A 19,519-nucleotide genomic window follows, 5' to 3' on the forward strand; every position below is an offset into this window, starting at 1 on the left:
GGCAATAAGCCTCCGGGACGGGCCCGAGAAACCTCCAAAGGGCTGAATCCAGGTGGTAGGATGTACCCAGCTAATCATTCAGGCAGAGACCATTTACTGAGCACCTGTGATGTGCCAGGGCTGTTTTAGGCACTGGGTGGGAGAGAACGGAGAAGTGGCAGCCCCCCCGCCGAATGCTGGGGTGACAAACACCCTTCTCTCCTCCCCCTTCTTCTCCTCCCCCCTCTTCTCCTTTCCCTGAAGAACGTGCTACTTGGTGGCCACCGGCCCAGCCAGGGTGAGTGGGACTTAAGCCTTGCATGTGCCTCCTGGTCACCCCTGAGCATAAGGCAGGCTCTGGGGATGGAGAGGGTCAGTGCCGCCCCCCCCTCCCCTCACTGACAGGGGAGGCCTGGCAGAGGGCAGTTACCTGAAATGTGAAGTATTCATCCGCTGGGGCGTTCAGCATGTTGCAGATCTGTTGCAAAGCAAGAGGAGCCATTAACCCACAAAGCAGAACGAGAAAGAACGCGGGGAGCAAGGGTTTCCTCCCTAGGTCTCCACAGCTCACAGGCAAATTATTCACCCTAGACCTCAGTGAGGCCACATGTGCTAACAACACGCTGGAGTTGAGATGGGCTGGGACCTGGGCCCCTTTACTGGAGTGCTTGCATCTGAGCAAACATCTCCTGGAGCAACAGAATACAAAGAAACTACACGGGACTAAAAACAACTGCATGCATGCCCAGTTGGGGCAAATCACGAACGATAAGATACAAAAAGGCCACAAACCAACTGCCACTTCTGAGGTGCCAGGAGCAAAAGCAGGGTACTGCGCGTGATCCCTGCACACAGCACGGCCAAGGAGGTGGGCAGACTACTTAAACCACCCCTCCGGCCCAACCCACCAATCCGCCCCTACCCTCGCCCCATGTTAAGGAGCCAGCTCGCCCCTCCCAGGAAGCAAACAAGGGCACCTGTGTCTTGTTTTTGCTCCCTCATGCTGCAGCACGAGTGCCAATAAAGACTTGCCTGAATTTCTCCTCTGGCGTCTTACCAATTGCTATTGATTAAAGAGTCCAAGGACCTGGGTGGGTAACAAATTTAGCTTCTCTCCTACTAATTAAGTCATTGGATGACATTTAGCCCCACCTCTGCTCCTTCCTACTCTCTCAGCCTCTAAGGATTCTTCTTCCAAATTCAAAGCAACTAGTTGTTCAGACCAAGCAGAGGAGGAGCCTAAGCACAAAGGCCTTTCTGCCTGGGCAGGTGTGGCAGCAATGCTGGGAAGGCTCTGTTTTCTTTCTTTTTTTTTTTTTTTTTTCTGATGTGGGATCCGGGTTGGAAGAAAGTGGCTAAGGGGCAGGAGGGAAAAGCCAGACAGCCTTTTAGGTACGTCCAAGTAAATATTCATTAGGAGACATCACTTTAAGTACTAAACTCAGAGACTACTGCTCACATCCATAAGGACAAGAAATCATTCCATTTTTGGTCATTTTGGATTATCTTTACATCAGGTCAAATCAACAAATGGGTCTTTTTTTTTTTTTTAAGTAACAAGCAGTGGATTTAATTTTTTGTGGGGGGGGATTTTTTTTTTTTTTATTCAAACAGAAAGTCACAAAAATTATAATCATCCTCATCAGTTCATTCAGTCCCATGTAATTAATTTTTTTTTCATCTTGATCTTTTGTTAGCACTTTTATGAATTCATCAGTTTTCCATTAGAGTTCTGAAAATGCTTATTCATTCAGTTCAGCAGTATAGTCAGTTACCAGAAACCTGTACTTGTCAGAGTCTTTTCCATGAATTCCTTGAAGATGAAACCCTTTTATAGGAACATATTTGCAAAAGCATCAGAGTACACCCAGAACTGTCTGTAAATGACAAAAGACTTAAAAATGACCACGGTTAAAGATTTGATGAAAGTTCATAATAATGCAATTGACAAGGAAATTTAGTTATTTCTGAGATATACATTTTAAAGTAATAACTAGAATTATGACTTATAACATTATAGCAGAACATATAAGATTTTTAGAAATTTCATGTAATGTCTGAAACATTTATATTAATGTCTTAATAAAAGACAATATCTTTCTTTCCACCAAAATTACATTAGATACTTTATTTTTGTTTGTTTGTTTTTGTTTTTCCAGCATCATGATTCAATTAAGGGAGCATATTCATTGTAGAGAATATATTGATGATTGTAAATCTGACTCCTCATTACAGCCTTAAAATTTTTGAAACACCAAAGCACAAAGATGTAAATTATATATCCAAACTACAGGTACAAAACAAATACATGCATTTTCCATGCTCCAAAACTGAGTACACACTGTACTGTCACAGGGAAGCGGTTTACCAATGAAGACCTGACATTAAAGTACTCAAGACTGATATACCAAAATAAAATATAAAATAGGAGTTTATAAAAACAAGTTTGACAATAGCAGAAAGGACCCTTCGCATTTCTGAGCAAAAATGCATTTCATTATATGTACTCTCTCCTAAAATGAATAAACTGGTCACTTGAGAATGCTCTGTTTATTTCTTCTATTATACTACAACATTCTCCATGTCTTTGGAAAAAAAATTTGTGCAGGATCTGTGGGATAAGCATGCATGTTGATGGAACAGCACAATTGCACTGGTTCTTACAACTCACTTCTAGATAAGGAGAAAGTGTTATTCATTAGTATGGCCCAGTCTTAGCCAATATTCAGTTTGGAAAGACACTGGGTTAAGATCAGAATGATCTGAAATTCTAAGTTCTAGAATTGATGATTTTATATGCCATTGTATTAGCCAGACATCTTTTCTTTTCTTTTTATTTTTAAATTTTTATTGGAGTTTAGTTCATCTACAATGTTGTGTTAGTTTCTACTGTACAGCAAAGTGAATTGGCCACATATACCCATATATCCACTCTTCTTTACATTCCCCTCCCATACAGGTCATTATAGAGTATTGAGAAGAGCTCCCCGATAAATTAGATACTTTAAATCATAGCATTTTAAAGTTAGAAGGCACTTTAATAATTGTTTAAGCTTTTCTTTTCAAAGATGAGGAAATTGAAGCCCAAAGAGGATAAGTGATTTTGTTCAAATTCATGGGATGAAACGAGAACTGGGATCTTCAGCGAGGGTGCTGGTGGAATCACCTCTCTTGCTAGTGGGTGGGGAAAGCCCTGATTTGTATCATTAACCAATTCCATGTTGTAAATACTCCCAGCATGGAGGATTTCAAGTTGCCAACAGTTTAACAACCTGCTTACCAAATTCCCGAAAATCTACCAATCTGGTGAGTAGGTAAGAGCAGGCCTCTCCATCTAGTGCACTAACTGCCCCGGCCCCTCCGGCCCAAGGGAAGTGCTTTCTGAGAGTGCTTGAGCCAGGCCTACTATTTTTGTACTACTCTTACAATGCAAATGGGACCATCTTTCAAAGTTTTTGTTAGTATATACAGTCTAAGAATTTAAGGACCCGTTTGTGCTATCCATTCATTTTATAATCTACTTTGAATAAATAACATGAACCGATTGGCTGAGCATCCTTCAGGTGTGTGTTAAAGAGACAAAAAGCAGTTTAGTTCTCTTTTCTGACCTTTCCATCAGCAGTATCTGTTTTGGTCCAGGCTTCTCCAGCCTTTAGAGAACATCTATAGATGGGTCAAGGTCCTCGAGGCCAAGTATTTAACTCAATATTCAAAAATGCTAGGGCTTCCCTGGTGGCGCAGTGGTTAAGAATCCCCCTGCCAATGCAGGGGACACAGGTTCGATCCCTGGTCCGGGAAGATTCCACATGCCACGGAGCAACTAGGCCCGTGTACCACAGCTACTGAGCCTGCGCTCTGGAGCCCGCAAGCCACAACTACTGAGCCTGAATGCCACAACTACTGAAGCCCACGCGCTTAGAGCCCGTGCTCCACAACAAGAGAAGCCACCACAATGAGAAGCCCGCGCACCGCAATTAAGAGCAGCCCATGCTCGTCGCAACTAGAGAAACCCTCACGCAGCAACGAAGAGCCAACACAGCCAAAAATAAATAAATAAAATAAATAAATTTGTTTAAAATAAAAAATCCTCTCTACCCTCCCTGTCTCTCCCTGTCTCTAAGTTTACAGCTCATCTTGATTCCAGCTTGGTTTGATCCTGTACTTAATGCCTCCAATTCTATAAATGTAATTCTACAAACTAATTTTCATTTTTAATATCTCATGTTTTCAACTCTAAAAAGTCACTCAACTGAAGTCTGCTGTTTCCCATTCAGAGCTGGGATTTACTGGTTTGATGAGAACTCTGTGGGCACGTGTTCCCTAAGTGCAGCAAGGTCCAGCTGAAGGACCTCTGAGACTGCTCACCTGAAAGCCTGCCTTTACTCTATTAGAAAGGGTTTGCGAGAAAATTATCAAGGGAAAAGTTTGAAAAAGCTAAAAGGAAAAGTTTCAAGCAGTCGAGAGGAGCATCATATATATACAATTAATTATGATTTAAATTGCACATCATGGACTTCCCTGGTGGCGCAGTGGTTAAGAATCCGCCTGCCAGTGCAGGGGACACGGGTTCGAGCCCTGGTCCGGGAAGATCCCACATGCCGCGGAGCAAGTAAGCCCGTGTGCCACAACAACTGACCCCATGTGCCACAACTAGTGAAGCCCGCGTGCCTAGAGCCTGTGCTCCGCAACAAGAGAAGCCACCGCAATGAGAAGCCCACGCACCGCAACGAAGAGTAGCCCCCACTCACCACAACTAGAGAAAACCCCACGCACAGCAACGAAGACCCAACGCAGCCAAAAATAAATAAATGAATAAATTTATTTTAAAAAATTGCACATCATTTTTATTATCCAGAAAACAGCATTTAAAGATTCCTGAAGGTCCCGTCTCTTAAATAATTAGGTCAACAACCTCATTTTACAGATGATGACATTAAAACCCAGAGAAGTCAAGGAATTTGCCCAAGGTCAAGGATTTGCCAATGGATTTGCTCAAGGCAGGACTGAGTCATGGCACCCAGGGATCCTGAGTCATAGCCCCTTGCTCTCTTCACCAAAACCCACCATCATATCACAACAGTCCCCCAGGAATGGCACTGCTCTGGCTGGGTCTGCTGAAATGTTTGATATCATCCTCTAGACCAGTGGTTCTCATCCATGGGTGATTTTACCCACCAGGAGATATTTAGCAACATCTGAGACATTTTGGATTGTCACAGCAGGGTGGTGTTACTGGCATCTAATGGGTAGAGGGCAGGGAGGCTACTAAAAACCCTACAATTCAGAGGACAGCTCCCCACTACAAAGAATTATCTCGTCCACAATGTCAGTAGTGGCAAGTTTGAGAAATACTGTTCTATACACAAAAAAAATGTTTTTAATAGATCCTGCCTTTTGTAAGCACATAGTATAGAGTGACACATTTGGGAGTGAAAGGGAAGGCTGAATAACTCATGAGGACAACAGGTGTAAATGGAGGTTGTCCCATACAAACTGGGAGGTATGTTCACCCCAATTCTGGAGTCCCAGGAAATGGCTCAAGGTCAATTCTCTGGAAATCACTTTGGGAATGCTAACTTGTCTAATGAGCAATTTGGTGAGAAATGCCTTAAACTAGATTTACACCAATTTGCCATCAGTCTTGGGCTTACCAGCAGAAAGGATAACAGCAGGGGTGAGGCCAAGGGCAGGAGCTGAAAGGTGAAAGGCAACAGTAAAGCAAATGCAATGAATCTGTGATAGAACCAAAATCTGGGGGGAAAAAGTCCTCCACAGCTTTGGAATCGACTCTGGCAAGTTGGTTATATGGCAAATTGATGATTTGGCAAATGAACCATTCAATGAGTTGGCTTTTGATGCATTAACTCTCTCCAAATTGATTTTTGGACAGTAACATGTTTACCTAGGAAACATCTAGGAGAGAAGAGGTGCTTAAAAAATGGGCATAATAAAAAAGAATAAAATAATGCCATTTGCAGCAACATGGATGGACCTATAGATTATAATGTTAGGTGAAATAAGTCAGAGAAAAGACAAATATCATATGATATTGCTCATATATGGAATTTAAAAAAATGGTACAAATGAACTTATTTACAAAACAGAAATAGAGTCACAGATGTAGAAAACAAACATGGTTATGGGGGAGGGATAAATTGGGAGATTGGGATTGACATATACGCTCTACTACATATAAAATAGATAACTAATAAGGACCTACTGTATAGCACAGGGAACTCTGCTCAATACTCTGTAATGACCTATATGGGAAAAGAATCTAAAAAAGAGTGGATATATGTATATGTATAACAGATTCACTTTGCTGTAGTACAGCAGAAACTAACACAACATTGCAAAGCAAATACACTCCAATAAAAAACATTTTTTTTAAGTGGGGCATAAATTTCTTTATACCGGCTACAGCAGCTTTGGGGTATCAAACTTGATAAAAACCCTAAATAGAGCCTGGTAGATGGGATGCTGGGAAACCGAGGACAGGGGCCAATGGTCAAGCTATTTGGCTATTTTGGTGAGGCTGAAAAATTGTGGTATCTGTGGATTCAGTTAGAAATGAATTGCAATATTTTGGTCATTACAACCAAGTCAGGAATGACATTTAAAAATATTTCAATTATAAAAAAAAAGGGGGGCGGGAATTCCCTGGTGGTCCAGCGGTTAGGACTCCACGCTTTCACTGCCAAGGACCAGGGTTCGATCCCTGGTCGGGGAACTAAGACCCCACAAGCCACGTGGTGTGGCCAAAAAAAAAAATTTTTTTTTTCAAAAATTTTCAGTTATTTTGGAGCAATTTTGAAAACATGACATTTGTTAGTATATATTACTGTTTATTCCTAAAAGACATAAGATTGCTTCTCCCTTCTTTTTCTTTTCTTCCCCTTTGGCATATCTCTACACTAAGAGATCATGTCACCTGGTAAGGCCACCTGGTCCTGTAACCAACTAAGCCCAGAGTTTGGGCATCCTCCTTGAAACCCAGCATAAATCATCCCCACATAGAAAGATTATCTTGCAGTCACAGTAGAATTTTCCTTACTCTGTCACCATTCTGAACCCAGAAATGTTCACACTAAGCAGAGGCAAATTTATGACAGTAAAAGAAAAAACACTAGACAACCTAGATTTTGTTTCACTTCTCCTATGACCCTTGGGTGACTCTTTTAGTCACTGTAATTTGCATGCCCATTTACTAAATAATGAAGATGCATGAACACTAACAAAACACAATGCCAACACTAAAGAAGAAACAACTATGCAAATAAATGCTGTAAAAAATTTTTTTTAGAAACTTGGGTTTGAAGGGGGAAGAAGGAAAAATGCCAACATAAAGAAACGTTAAAAGCACCGGAACATTCTTGCGGGGAGGAATCTTGATGCAAAAAAAAAAAAAAATGACACAGATGGTGGAACAGCCCAACGAGGGAGAGAAATCAGCCATGAGAAGGAAGGAAAGTATGGTCACGGCCGAGTGGGAAAGCTACAGAGACCTGGTCCTCTGGCCCTGAGGCCTATGGGACCTACCGGAGACCTCTCGTTTGTTGTCTTCCCACCCCTGACCTCTCTCAGCCAGACCTGGCCTACTGTCCCCCCATCCCACCCCACCCACCCCGAGAGACCAGGGCAAAAATCTTCACTTCATCTATCAACTCACTACATTTTGCATTGCAATCAGTGGCAAAGTTCTTTCTTTATATATATTTTCCTTTTTGTCAGTAATTTTCCTTGTTTCAAAAGTCTTGACCAAGGGAACTATACTTGAGATCAAATTAAACCCAGCATGAATCATAGTCATGAACTGCCAAAGGATGTCTGAAATTTGTGTGGCCGCAGAATAAGAGGTTGGGGGATGGATTAATCTTTCTCATGTTAACTAAATATTTTCTTGTAGAGTTTAGGAGTTTCTAGTTCACTTACATTTGACTGCCAAGATTCCTCTCTCCTATGTCCTGTGCCAAAGCGGCCACCTCACCCTTACCTGGTGCATACTTGCTTTCATAATTGTTCCCATCTCTTAGCTAATAAAAGTTTCATCCAATGTTATTTAAGATTTGAATTTGTTCAATAACTTACAAATCCATTTTCAGCAACGTATGTTGGTAACCCACTAATGAGAGTCCAGTGGTCCGCAGGAGGTGTCCTTGAAGAAGATTAGAAGAAAGAAAATCAATGCTATACAGAGAAATGCACTGGATACAAAAATAAAATGGCAACTCCTGCTGCTGCTTCATGGCAATACTCACGGAATGACTCTGATCTCTTCTTCTCCATGTAAAATGTAATCGATGATTTTATAAAACATGACTTCCTAAGAGGAAAGAAAGAGAATATGAGAAAAATCTTACTTCCCAAAGAAGATACTTTTCCTTAATGAACTTATATTTTAAAATTTAAATAACACCTTATTTCCCAACCACATTTCTCTGCATAACATAAATTACCAAACTACTCATGTCCTAATTATAAGCCTGTAATAAGGCTGGAAATATCACTGGCCACTTATCTATATGAACAAGCCTACTGAACTAATTCTAGAAAGTTGAATTCAGCCTAACTGTTTCTAGGGGAATCTTGGGTTTTCTTTTAGTTTCTTTCTATTGTCCAGATATAACCGACTAATCACTCCAGTGGAACAAGTCATGGAATTTCTCAACCACAGTCAATGTCTTCCCTTCCCAGCTGTACAGTGCACTTACCCCCTTCCAGCACTTGCTTATCCGAACAGGGTGCCTCAGAAGCAGGATTCGGTGGACACATTGTCAAAGCTGGAAGCAACTTGAAAACTAGTCTTTCTACTTCTTTGGGCAGATGAAGAACCTGAACGTTCCATCCCATGCCTTCCCTTTCCTGTGTGCTGGGGATACCGTGGTGGAACAAGCTTCCTATGAAGCCTGCAGTCAAGGGGGAAAGTAAATCTAACCCAACCCTTCCCTGGAGATCCCAGTCTAGGGTGTCAGAAGAAGGTCCTGGGCTCACAGTGTGTTTAAAAAAACTGTGCAGGAGGCTCTGATGCATCCCTCCCTATTGAGAAGCACTGATCCACCAAGCCCTGGCTTCACAGAAAACGAAACTGAGAAGTTAAACAATGAGCGAAGGCGAGAGCCACCCAGCTGGTTTGGGGCAGAGCTGGGACTTGAACCTCAACCTCCTTGTCCAGTGCTCTTTCTACTACTCCAAGGTCCCCCAGGAAGTCACAGGACTAGAACCCAGTCCTTCTCGGGCCAGTGCTCTTTCCTTTACGCACGGCCTCCTCTAGTTTTAGCACCTGGTACAGATATCATCAACAAAGATGTCTGCACTCACTCTGCCATCTGGTGTCTCTGGACGTTTATAAGGCTCCACTTCTCCAAGCTTGACAGGCCACTCATCATAGAATTCCTGGAGGCAATTATATTTAAACGTCATTAAGCAAACTGTTCCGTGACCTACCATATCTTATATGAAGGTCATTGGTTTGCATGTTTTATGCTACCTTATAATCCTGGAATTTTAAAGCTCTTTTTCAGCAATACCACTTATGAACTTGTGACTGTGAACAAGTCAACCTTTTTAATCTGTAAAATGGGGACAATAATGAAATTTATACTATAGGGTCATTGTGTGGATTAAATGAATAATACAGAGCACCTACCCTGACACATAGCTAAAGGTACTTAATAGATAGCAGCTCTTTTATAGACAATTAAACTAAATCCAGATAGGTTAAGAGGCTTGTCCGAAGTCATGCAGAATGGACAACAGTGTTGCTTGCCTTACCCAACATTCAATTCCCCCTCTGCCTTGCTAACAAAACCTGATTTTATTTAGTTATCAGGTGGTGATTTGTTCAGGGAAGATGGGCCCTGCACAGCTCACGAGTGGTCTATGTAAGGTGCCTGGAATTAGTTTGAGGGCAGGTATGTGGCCTGGATATGAAGAGGGAAGGAGAAGTCTGCCAAGGGCCTTCTGAAGAAAGGTTTTCTTTAGACAAAAGGTGATGAGGATGATATTTGTAGGAAATGTCTCCCAATTTTGTCATGTCTATGAACCAGATCTTGAGCTGCAATAGCCATCTTACCACCACAAGAAGAGACCTCACCAACAATGCTGAAGGGAGCAGAGACTTTACCAGGAAAAAATGAAAAGCACCTGGGACTCTGATGCCTGTACCGAGCTCTGAATTAATCAGCCATAGAACTGCCCTACTCTGGGACTTCTTGTTAAATGAGGTAATAACTGTCAGGTTATTAAAGATGCTTTTAGTTGGGTCTGATGTTACTTGCAGCCAAAAGCATCCTAACTAATACACTCAGCTAGAAATTCCCAGAGCCAGGATCAGAACTCAGCCCTCCTGACACTTGGTCCCATGTTTATCCACTTGGAACAATTATTGTGAAAAGATAATTTCCAATCACATGGAGAGTAATAAATATAAATGATATGGTATTCATTAGTTATGTTGAACTAGGAGAGCTCCAACAGAATTAATGAAGCAAGATGAGAAATGAGCATTATATTGTGTGTGAGTAACATTAAATATTTTTTAATTTTTACTTTAAAATAATTTTAACTTTTCAGAATATAAATCCTCAAACTGGTAACAAAAATACACTTTGGACTTCCCTGGTGGCGCAGTGGTTGAGAATCTGCCTGCTAATGCAGGGGACACGGGTTCGAGCCCTGGTCTGGGAAGATCCCACATGCCACAGAGCAACTGGGCCCGTGAGCCACAACTACTGAGCCTGCGCGTCTGGAGCCTGTGCTCTGCAACAAGAGAGGCCGCGACAGTGAGAGGCCCGCGCACCGCGATGAAGAGTGGCCCCCGCTTGCTGCAACTAGAGAAAGCCCTCGCACAGAAACGAAGACCCAACATAACCAAAAAAAAAATTAATTAATTAAAAAAAAAAATAGCTCTTTAAAAAAAAAAATACACTTTATTTTTATGCCCTAATATGTGCTGGACACTATAGAGATATAGATTTAGACATATAGCTATAGATAGATAGATATGGATATATGATTTCCAAATAATCTCAACCCTCACAACTGAGGAGAGAAGTCCTCATTTTACAGATGCATAAACCAAGAATCAAGGAGGTTAAAAGAACTTGCTGAAAAGAAGCACAAAGTCAAAGAACGGACACTACCCAACTTCCAGACTTACTATATAGCTACCATAATCAAGAGGGTGTGACACTGGTGGAAGAATAGACGAATAAATCAATGGAACAGAATAGAGAGCCCAGAAATAGACCCACACAAATATAATCAATTGATCTTTGGCAAAGCAGCAAAGGCAATGGAGAAAGAATAGTCTTTTCAGCAATTGTACTGGAACAATTGGACATCCACATGCAAAAAAAAAAAAAAAGAATCTAGATATAGATCTTATGACTTTCACGAAAAACAACTCACAATGGATCATAGACCTAAATGTAAAATGCAAAATTATAAAACTTCTAGAAGATGACATAGGAGAAAATCTAGGTGAACTTGGGTTTGGTGGGATTTTTTAGATACAACACCAAAAAACGGAAAAATTAGACTTCATTAAAATTAAAAGCTTCTGCTCTGCAAAAGATACTGTTAAGAGAAAGAAAATATAATACTCTGGCAGAGAATATTTGCAAAACACATATCCAATACAGGATTTGTATTTAAAATACTTAAAACTGAATGATAAGAGAATAACCCAATTAAAAAGTGAGCAAAAGATCTGAACAGACATCTCCCCAAAGAAGACATACAGATGGCAAATAAGCATATGAAAAGATGCCCACATCACATGTCGTCAGGAGATGCAAATTAAAACAATGAGATACCACTACACACCTATTAGAATGGCCAAAATCTGGAACACTGACAAAACCAAATGCTGGCGAGGATGTGGAGCAACAGGAACTCTCAATTATTGCGAGTGGGCATGCAAAATGGTACAGTCACTTTGGAAGACAGTCTGGCTGTTTCTTACAAAGCTAAACATAGTCTTATCATGTGATCCAGCAATAGCCCTTCTTGGTATTTACCCAAAGGAGTTAAAAACTTATGTCCACACAAGAATCTACACACATTAACATCAGCTTTATCCATAATTGCCAAAATTTGGAAGCAACCAAGATGTCTTGCAGTAGCTGAATGATTAAGCAAACTATGGTGTATCCAGACAAGGGAATATTATTCAGCATTAAAAAGAAATGAGCTATTAAGCCATGAAAAGACATGGAGGAAACACAAATGCATGTTGCTAAGGGAGATAATTTAATCTGAAAAACCTACATGCTGTATGATTCCAACTATATGGCGTTACAGAGAAGGCAAAACTACAGAGGGAGTACAAATATCAGTAGTTGCCAGGGGGCTGGGGTGGGGAGAGGAAAGGATGAATAGGTGGAGCGCAGAGGGTTTTTAGGGTGGGGAAACTATGCTGTATGATACTGTAATGGCAGATATATGACACTATGTATTTGTCAAAACGCATAGAACAGTATAATACAGAGAGTTGAATGTAGACTGTGGACTTTAGTTAATAATGACATATCAATATTGATTCAACAACTGTAACAAATGTACCACATCAAGGCAAGATGTTAATAACAGGGGAAAGGGTGGGGGTAGGGAAGGAAGAGGTCATGTATGGGAACTCTCTGATCTTCCTGCTCATTTTTTCTGTAAATCTAACATTATCCTAAAAAAATAAAGTCTATTAATTAAAAAAAAAAAAGACCTGTTGAAGGCATATAGCCAGGAAGTGGAAAAGCCAAGCCTAGATCTTTTTTACTCCAAAAACGTACATGTTTACCTCTATACCATACTTTCTTGGCAACGGTTCTTATGATCTACCAGATCATCTACTTTGCTAACTGCCATAACCACAGCAAAAGCCTCCTTGCCCATCACGATGGGGGCTGCCAGCAGGTTCCTGGTGACATATCCGGTTTGTTTGTCCATGAAGTCAGAAAAATGGCTGTTCTGCAAGATACATTCACACATTTGCCAAAGCAGCATAGGACCATGAGTGTAGATGTAGGGATGGCAACAGATCGTCCTCTCTAGTCCAAGTCCTACCAACAGACAACCAGGGCCGCTGCACAGTGGTCCCGAGCAAACATTCCCCACCCACCTCCCACCCTCAATTAGAGAGAATGAATGAAGCACAGAATGAAACTGCCCATTTCCGAATGAGCATTTCCCGCCTGAGCTACAGCCTATCCCGGTTAGGCTGAGGTTGGGCCAGGAGAAAAGAGGTGATGTTGTGGCCAAATGGAAAGTGAGGTGCTAAGAGGCAGAGGGGGAAGATGCAGGATTACAACAGACAGAAAGTGTGTGTCAGAAGGAGAGCAGAGCTGGGATTCCATAGAGCTCTTCTTTTCAATCACAGCAGTAAAAGGTGCACTTGAAACCACCCAACCCATCATAACACAAAGAAAAAATTATTAATCCCCCAAACTCCTCCTCCTTGAGGAAATCCATGTTCCTGCTTAGTACATCTCCTTCTATGCCTTTCTCTCTGCTCGGACAAAGGGTTCGCTTTTCTTTTTTTAAATAAAATTTCCTTTTCTAATTTTATACAATCCTTTCATCACTTAACACTACCTTGCGAACTTCCGATATGTACGATGTGAACTCATCTTCTGGATTCTTGTAGACCACTCCACAGTGCGGGGGCCCCAGATCTGCTCAGCCAGCCTCTACTGATTCAGTCTGTTGATAGTTTTCCCCACTGCAAACAATACTGCACTAATCACTCTTGCTTTTATTTTTATGTGATGGACTCGCCAAAGTGGAAATTCCTTTTGCTGGATCAACAGGTATATGCAGTTTTTACTTACGCTAAGGGCTTTTACAGATGGTTGAAATTCTTACCTCTCCTGGTCATGTATGAGAGGACCACCCTCTTGCCAGCACCAGATACTTATCAGTTTCTCAAAGTTCTACCAAGTCAATGTCTCTCATTCATATTTTTTCTTTCTTTCCTTGGGGAAAATGAAGTAGATCATCCCAGATACAAGCTTCAAGTAGTGGAAGCGAGAGATGACTCTAAGACAAGAACCACGGAAAGGGCAGAGCGATGAGTTTGGAGAGACACACAAATGGAAGGCCTTGGGAAGAAGGTCAAGGACGGCAGTTATCTTATTAGCTGTAATTGAGAGGAATACCCACTCTCGTTGGGTGTAGACTCAGCCTGCTGTGGGTCCTGACTGTCTCCCCTTTGAGTCTTCTTCAATTAGAACTGAACTTTCCACCTGACTTGGAGACTCAGTGGCCAAAATTAACGTGGTGTTCCTTTCACACAAGCTGTATTATGTTCATTTCTGCACGTTGATGGTGCTTCTAAGAGCAGCACAAATCGTGGAGGCTGGGCTCTGTTCAGTTTCCCAAAGTAAAAATGTGAGAGTCCACTGGTGCGTGACTTCCAGGCCAGAGTTTCCACCAGAGAACAAGGGCTGCTTCGTCAACAGAATCACAGCTCTGCTCAGAGCAGTAGACCCGGGCTGTGCCTCAGAATCACCTGCAGACTGATGCAGATTTGCAGACCTCACAGCAGACCTACCGAATCCTAACTGCCTACAGTGGAATCTGTCTTCACCAGGAGTCTGAACTTCTGGTGGGTGAATCAGTTCTGTGGGGGATCCTTAGAGATGTGAGATGCTAAGGGATTCAGATGCAGCCCCTGACCCCAGCTTTCTTCTATACCTTCCCGAAGTGGAACCACAGAAACGAACTACTTATGTAGGAGGCAGCATTGCATAAGGGGTGAAGAAGGTTCTGGAGTCAGACCTCCTTGGCTGAAACCAGGCCCAGATTTACTAGCTGTGAGACCCTGGGCATGCTACTTACCCTCTGCACCCTCATTTTTTAGTCTGAACATGGGAACAATGAGATCATCTACTGTCTAGAGTCCCTGATGTGAAGAGAGGATAACATAGTGTGGGCAGAGCACTTAGAAAAGAGTCTGACACATATTAATAGTAGGTGCTCAATTAATACTAGGAAGAGAGACCTGGGACTTTGGGGGCCTCCCTGGGTGAGAAGTCATTCTGATTTTGCGTTACCATTCTGCTTCTACTTCTAGCTTTTCTAACCCATTCCAACCACTGAAGAAATTAGATGCTCTTAGCTGATGTAGGCCTCCTATGCCCAGGAGCATGCTCGCTCCTGAGGGCTGAGTCTCTGCCCCACGCCAACAGAAGCCCCATTTTTTTGCTAACTGCTTTATCTGTGACTTCTCTCTACCTCCTGCAGAACCTTCACTCAGTCCAGAATAGCTCCAGACTTTGGAAGGTTCTTTCTCTTAATCCACTGCTATAGCCCAGGCTGGCTCACTGTTCATCTTCCTCCTAACCTGTTATCCATTACGGAACGTGATCACTTTCACTTACACAGCGATGCTGGGCACTAAAGGAATAACCAAAATGCCCCAAACATGCAGCGTTTCTTGGCAGACGCTCTTCACTCTGCAGCTTCAAAACTGGATGCTATTTTATTCTAGATTCTAAACACAAGGAAATGTTCTTACATTCAATTGGCTGTTTTGAGAAAATGACTTATAAGTTTCAAAATTTAATGCTTGCTTATCATTGCATCTGAAAATCCTGGATAAAACCATCTGTCAAATTACAGGGTAGGGTGAGGCAAGGTTTTCCAGCTTTGTATTTTCACTGGTTCAAACAATCCTTGGTGAAGTTGCTTTGAGTAAATCCTGTATCTTTCGGACTGACAAACTCCCCTTGGTGGTCATTCTTCAAAGAAGCCAATGGAGGAACATGGTTTAGAGCAGCGGGCCACCTGGATCCCTCATCCAATCTTAGCATTGTTAAATTCTGATTAAACATCTCGAGATCCAGAGTCAGAAAGAGAGGAGGGCAGAAAGGGAGCTATAAGCACCCTGTTAATTATTGAAAACTTAGGATTCTCGCATGGCTTTCTTTTAACCCACAGTCTGGAGAACCACCCATAGAGTTAATCACCGGCTTTCCCAATAGAATAAGAAATGATTAACTTGAGGAGGATATGTCTCAGTTTCCTGTTATTAAGTTTCCCTGCTTTTAGCCTGTTTTAAAAACAGGCCATAATCACTGACCCAGTTTTGGCCACCTACACCCAGCCCCCAACTTCTCTTGGCATTAATACAATATTACCATAGCTGTCATTTATTGAGCACCTACTAGGAGTCAGGCACTTTATGTACATTTCATCTGTACATTTGGTTACTCTGTTTCTCAGGTGCAGAAACACAATCCATCACGCAGTTACCTTGTCTCAGACCTGGATCTATGCCCAGGTCACCTGATGCCAAAGCTCTCACCCGACACCATGTGGCTTCTCTGTTGCCAAAGCTGGGAATATCCAGTTCTGCCTCTCGTCTATGTGTGAGAAGTCCTTCCCTCCCTGTGCCCACACTGCCAACCAGGGAGGAGTCCTGTGTGGTCAGGGCTATGGCAAGAAAAAGGAGGCCTTGGAAGACCTGGTTTAGGAGCCCAGACCCAGCACCTCCTGCCTAACTGACCTTGAGAGGATTCTCACATATACAGGATGGAAATAAAAATATGGTCCTTGCCCTCTTCACAGGGTCTTGGCCAGAATCAAGTGAGATAAAGAATGAGAGAAATCTTCATCAAGTGTCAAGTGCAATGAAAAGGTGAAGCATTAATAGAAATGTCACTTAAAACATTTCCAACTCTTTTCTCTTTGCAGATTTTACCACAACTTAAGTGCGGTGAAACTGCAGGGCTGCAGGGTGGGATGAGGGTGGGAACAGAGCGAGGAGGCCTCATCCTCTCCAGCCCCTCTCAGTCACTGACCAGACCCTGGACTCCAGGAGAGATGCAGCCCCCCATGACCTCAACTTCCTGTCTGCCCAAGGGAATAAACTAAAGGCTCCGGGAGCCCTTTCCATCTAATCATCCACAGTTGATTTGAAATTCACTTCCTCCTCTTACATCTGTTCATCCAATAGACCAGCAGTTTTCAACATTGGCTGCATATTAGAATCACCTGGGGAGCTTTTAAAACATACTCCTGGCTGTGTCCCAGCCTCTGAGAGTCTGGTGTAATTGGTCTATTGAGAGTCTCACACATCCGTATTTTTAAAAGAGCTCCCAGTTTGATTTTAATGTGCATCCAGCGTTGAAAAGCACCATTCTCCGAGGGAAAAAAAAAATGCTTAGAAGCAGTAGAAACGGAGAGCAAATGAAGTCTATGTCCCTCCTCTGAGCTCAGGAGGGTGGGATGGTGTCTGACTTCACACATACTCAGAAAAAGGGAGAACAGAGCGAAGTGACCCCGCCTCCCCCCATTTACTGCCCTGTGCATATGGGGTGCCCATCATGGACAGCAACACACCCAGGCCACCTGATCGCTTAAGCAGCTCCTTTCTATCATCCTGTCATCAACAGAACTGGGCTCATTCATAAAGGAGCTTAGCAGAAGTCATTTTATCCATCTCTTCTTTTAAAAAAAAAACAACTTTTTTTCTGAAAAAAAATCTTGCATGTCACTTTCTTAAGTTTGCTGTCCTAGTCATTTTGGAGATGGCCTCAGTCGGAGACTGGCAAGAAGCATATTCCTGAGAGAAAACCTCAGGGTGTGCAGGCATAGCCTCCGCGCTGGGGGTCCAAGAACTTTGCCTTAAGGGCCTTTAGTCACCGGAAGCGGCTGCAGTGGGCCCAGAATCCTACTTAAACCAGCTGAAACGCGCTGCAGGGACGGATGGTAAAGAGAGAGGACTCTCTGGTGCCCAGCGGCAACCCTTGCCCCTCTGGGCTGTCCTGTCGCTGTTTGCTGAGCGTTGCTAATGTTTGACAACTTCTGCACCTTCTGGATCCGCACGGCCCCCGTCCTGTGATCAGCTTCAAGAGGCATGTGGGGGATTATCCTCCCGCCTCCAGCTGCCCCTCCTCCACAAGCCGGCAATAAACCTCTACACAGTAAGCATTTCAGGGGCTGCTCCCAATCAATTCTGCTCCATCATCATCGAACTCTCCCCTTTGTTAATAGCAAATCAAAATAATGGGACGTGTGTGTGCAGGAAAAGGGCAGGCAGGAGAAGCTCCAGGCTGGGACCTACGGTTATTACTGAGTAGGGGGATTATGGGTGATTGGCATTTCCTTCTTTTTGTTTATTTGTATTTTCTAATTTTTCTAAGATGAACAAGCATTACGTTGGTTCGGAGAAAGTTAATTTTTCTGCTTTTAAAAGAGCATAATAATTTATGCAATATACAATTAGTCTTCAGGAGGGCCCAAATGTCCCATTTACAAGATTGGAGATTCTTGATAGATCCGAGTTATGAGGGGTTGAGATGGCCAAATGTACTTAATCCTCACCTAAATTCACATTTTTAATGATCCAGATGGCAACATCTGAACTTTCAGAGGGTATCTTTTTTCTTTTTGCACATTTGATGTATAGGTGAGAGAATCATTCATGAGTCAATTCACCCCCAAAGAGCTGAGTGTCTTCAAAGGATCGTGGGTGAGAAGCGGTTCAGGGGTCTTGGCATCTGGTGTGGTGGCTGATCATCTCACCAGTGAGCGGCCTGCTTTGCCCTGTGGGTCAGGACAGTGCCCAGAGCACAGAGGAGGTGTACGGGAGTAGATGTGGACTGTACGAGGCCCAGGTAAGGCTGCCCAACATTACAGGCCCATGTAAAACACCCAACACCCATTTACAGGCCCATGTAAAACACCCAACATTACATGGGGCATACATTATCCCCTGTTGATCTCAAATTCAGATTGAACTGGGAATCTGGTAATTTTATTCGCTAAATCTGGCAACTCTTGGCCCAGGTGCTCCTCTTCCCCACCACCCACTCCCCAGCCAAACCAATGTCACAAGGATGGCCCCTGGACCCCCGCTCTCTTTCCCAGTGTTCCTCCCCGACGCCACCAAGACCTCCTCTCCGCTCCACTGTCACCATCAGGCCACTTACCTTTTTCACATCTGGGACATTGAAGGTTTTCTTCGTGTGAGCAACCCAACCCACTATCCCGACGTCCAGTGGAAAAACAACTTCTCTGTCGGGGACCACCAGGTTGTCCTCGAACTTGGAGGTGCAGGTGACGTCGAGCAGCTTGGAGGCCACCTCGGGCGAGCCGTTGCGCGCCCGGCACAGGAACATGCTGCAGCGGTCCGCCCGCAGCAGCCGCGCCAGCCTCCGCAGGGCCTTGTGCGCCGCCAGCTCCACGCTGCCGGCCTCCTCCCGCAAGGCCTCCAGCAGCTCCAGGCACAGGGCCGCCTCCTCCGCCAGCGTCAGGCCCCGGAAGGACGCGCGGGCCGGCGCCTGCGCCCCGCCGGGCTGCGACATTTCTCCCGCCGCCTCCCCCCGCAGCTTCCGGTCGAAATACAACTTGGCAAACTGAAGGTTGTACTCCAGGTATTTCTCCACCGTCTCTTGGCTGATCTCACCCATGGCGTGGCTTGCTTTGCTGCTCTTGTCCAGAATGGAAGACCCTCAGGGCACCACCAGAGGCCGAGTGCCAACAAAGAGGTACCTCCTGGTCAAAGATACCGGGAAAGCCCTAAGGGGCACCTCACAGGACC

At 43.4% G+C, this 19,519-nt stretch overlaps 1 protein-coding gene across 1 annotated transcript in view; it reads right to left on the minus strand.

Annotated features, from left to right (window-relative positions):
• PDE6C (phosphodiesterase 6C) overlaps nt 1-19,518 on the minus strand; it is a 67,587-nt gene extending 48,069 nt beyond the window's left edge. Inside the window, 6 exon segments of the mRNA XM_082423518.1 lie at nt 410-457; nt 8,068-8,134; nt 8,238-8,302; nt 9,298-9,428; nt 12,786-12,942; nt 18,909-19,518. Of these exon segments, the coding sequence (XP_082279644.1) occupies nt 410-457; nt 8,068-8,134; nt 8,238-8,302; nt 9,298-9,428; nt 12,786-12,942; nt 18,909-19,388 (948 nt within the window). The 5' untranslated portion in view covers nt 19,389-19,518.
• Nucleotide 19,519: the final 1 nt, after the last annotated feature.

This window comes from Balaenoptera physalus (genome assembly GCF_965194825.1).
Source record: "Balaenoptera physalus genome assembly, chromosome: 14".
Classification (NCBI taxonomy): Eukaryota; Metazoa; Chordata; class Mammalia; order Artiodactyla; family Balaenopteridae; genus Balaenoptera; species Balaenoptera physalus.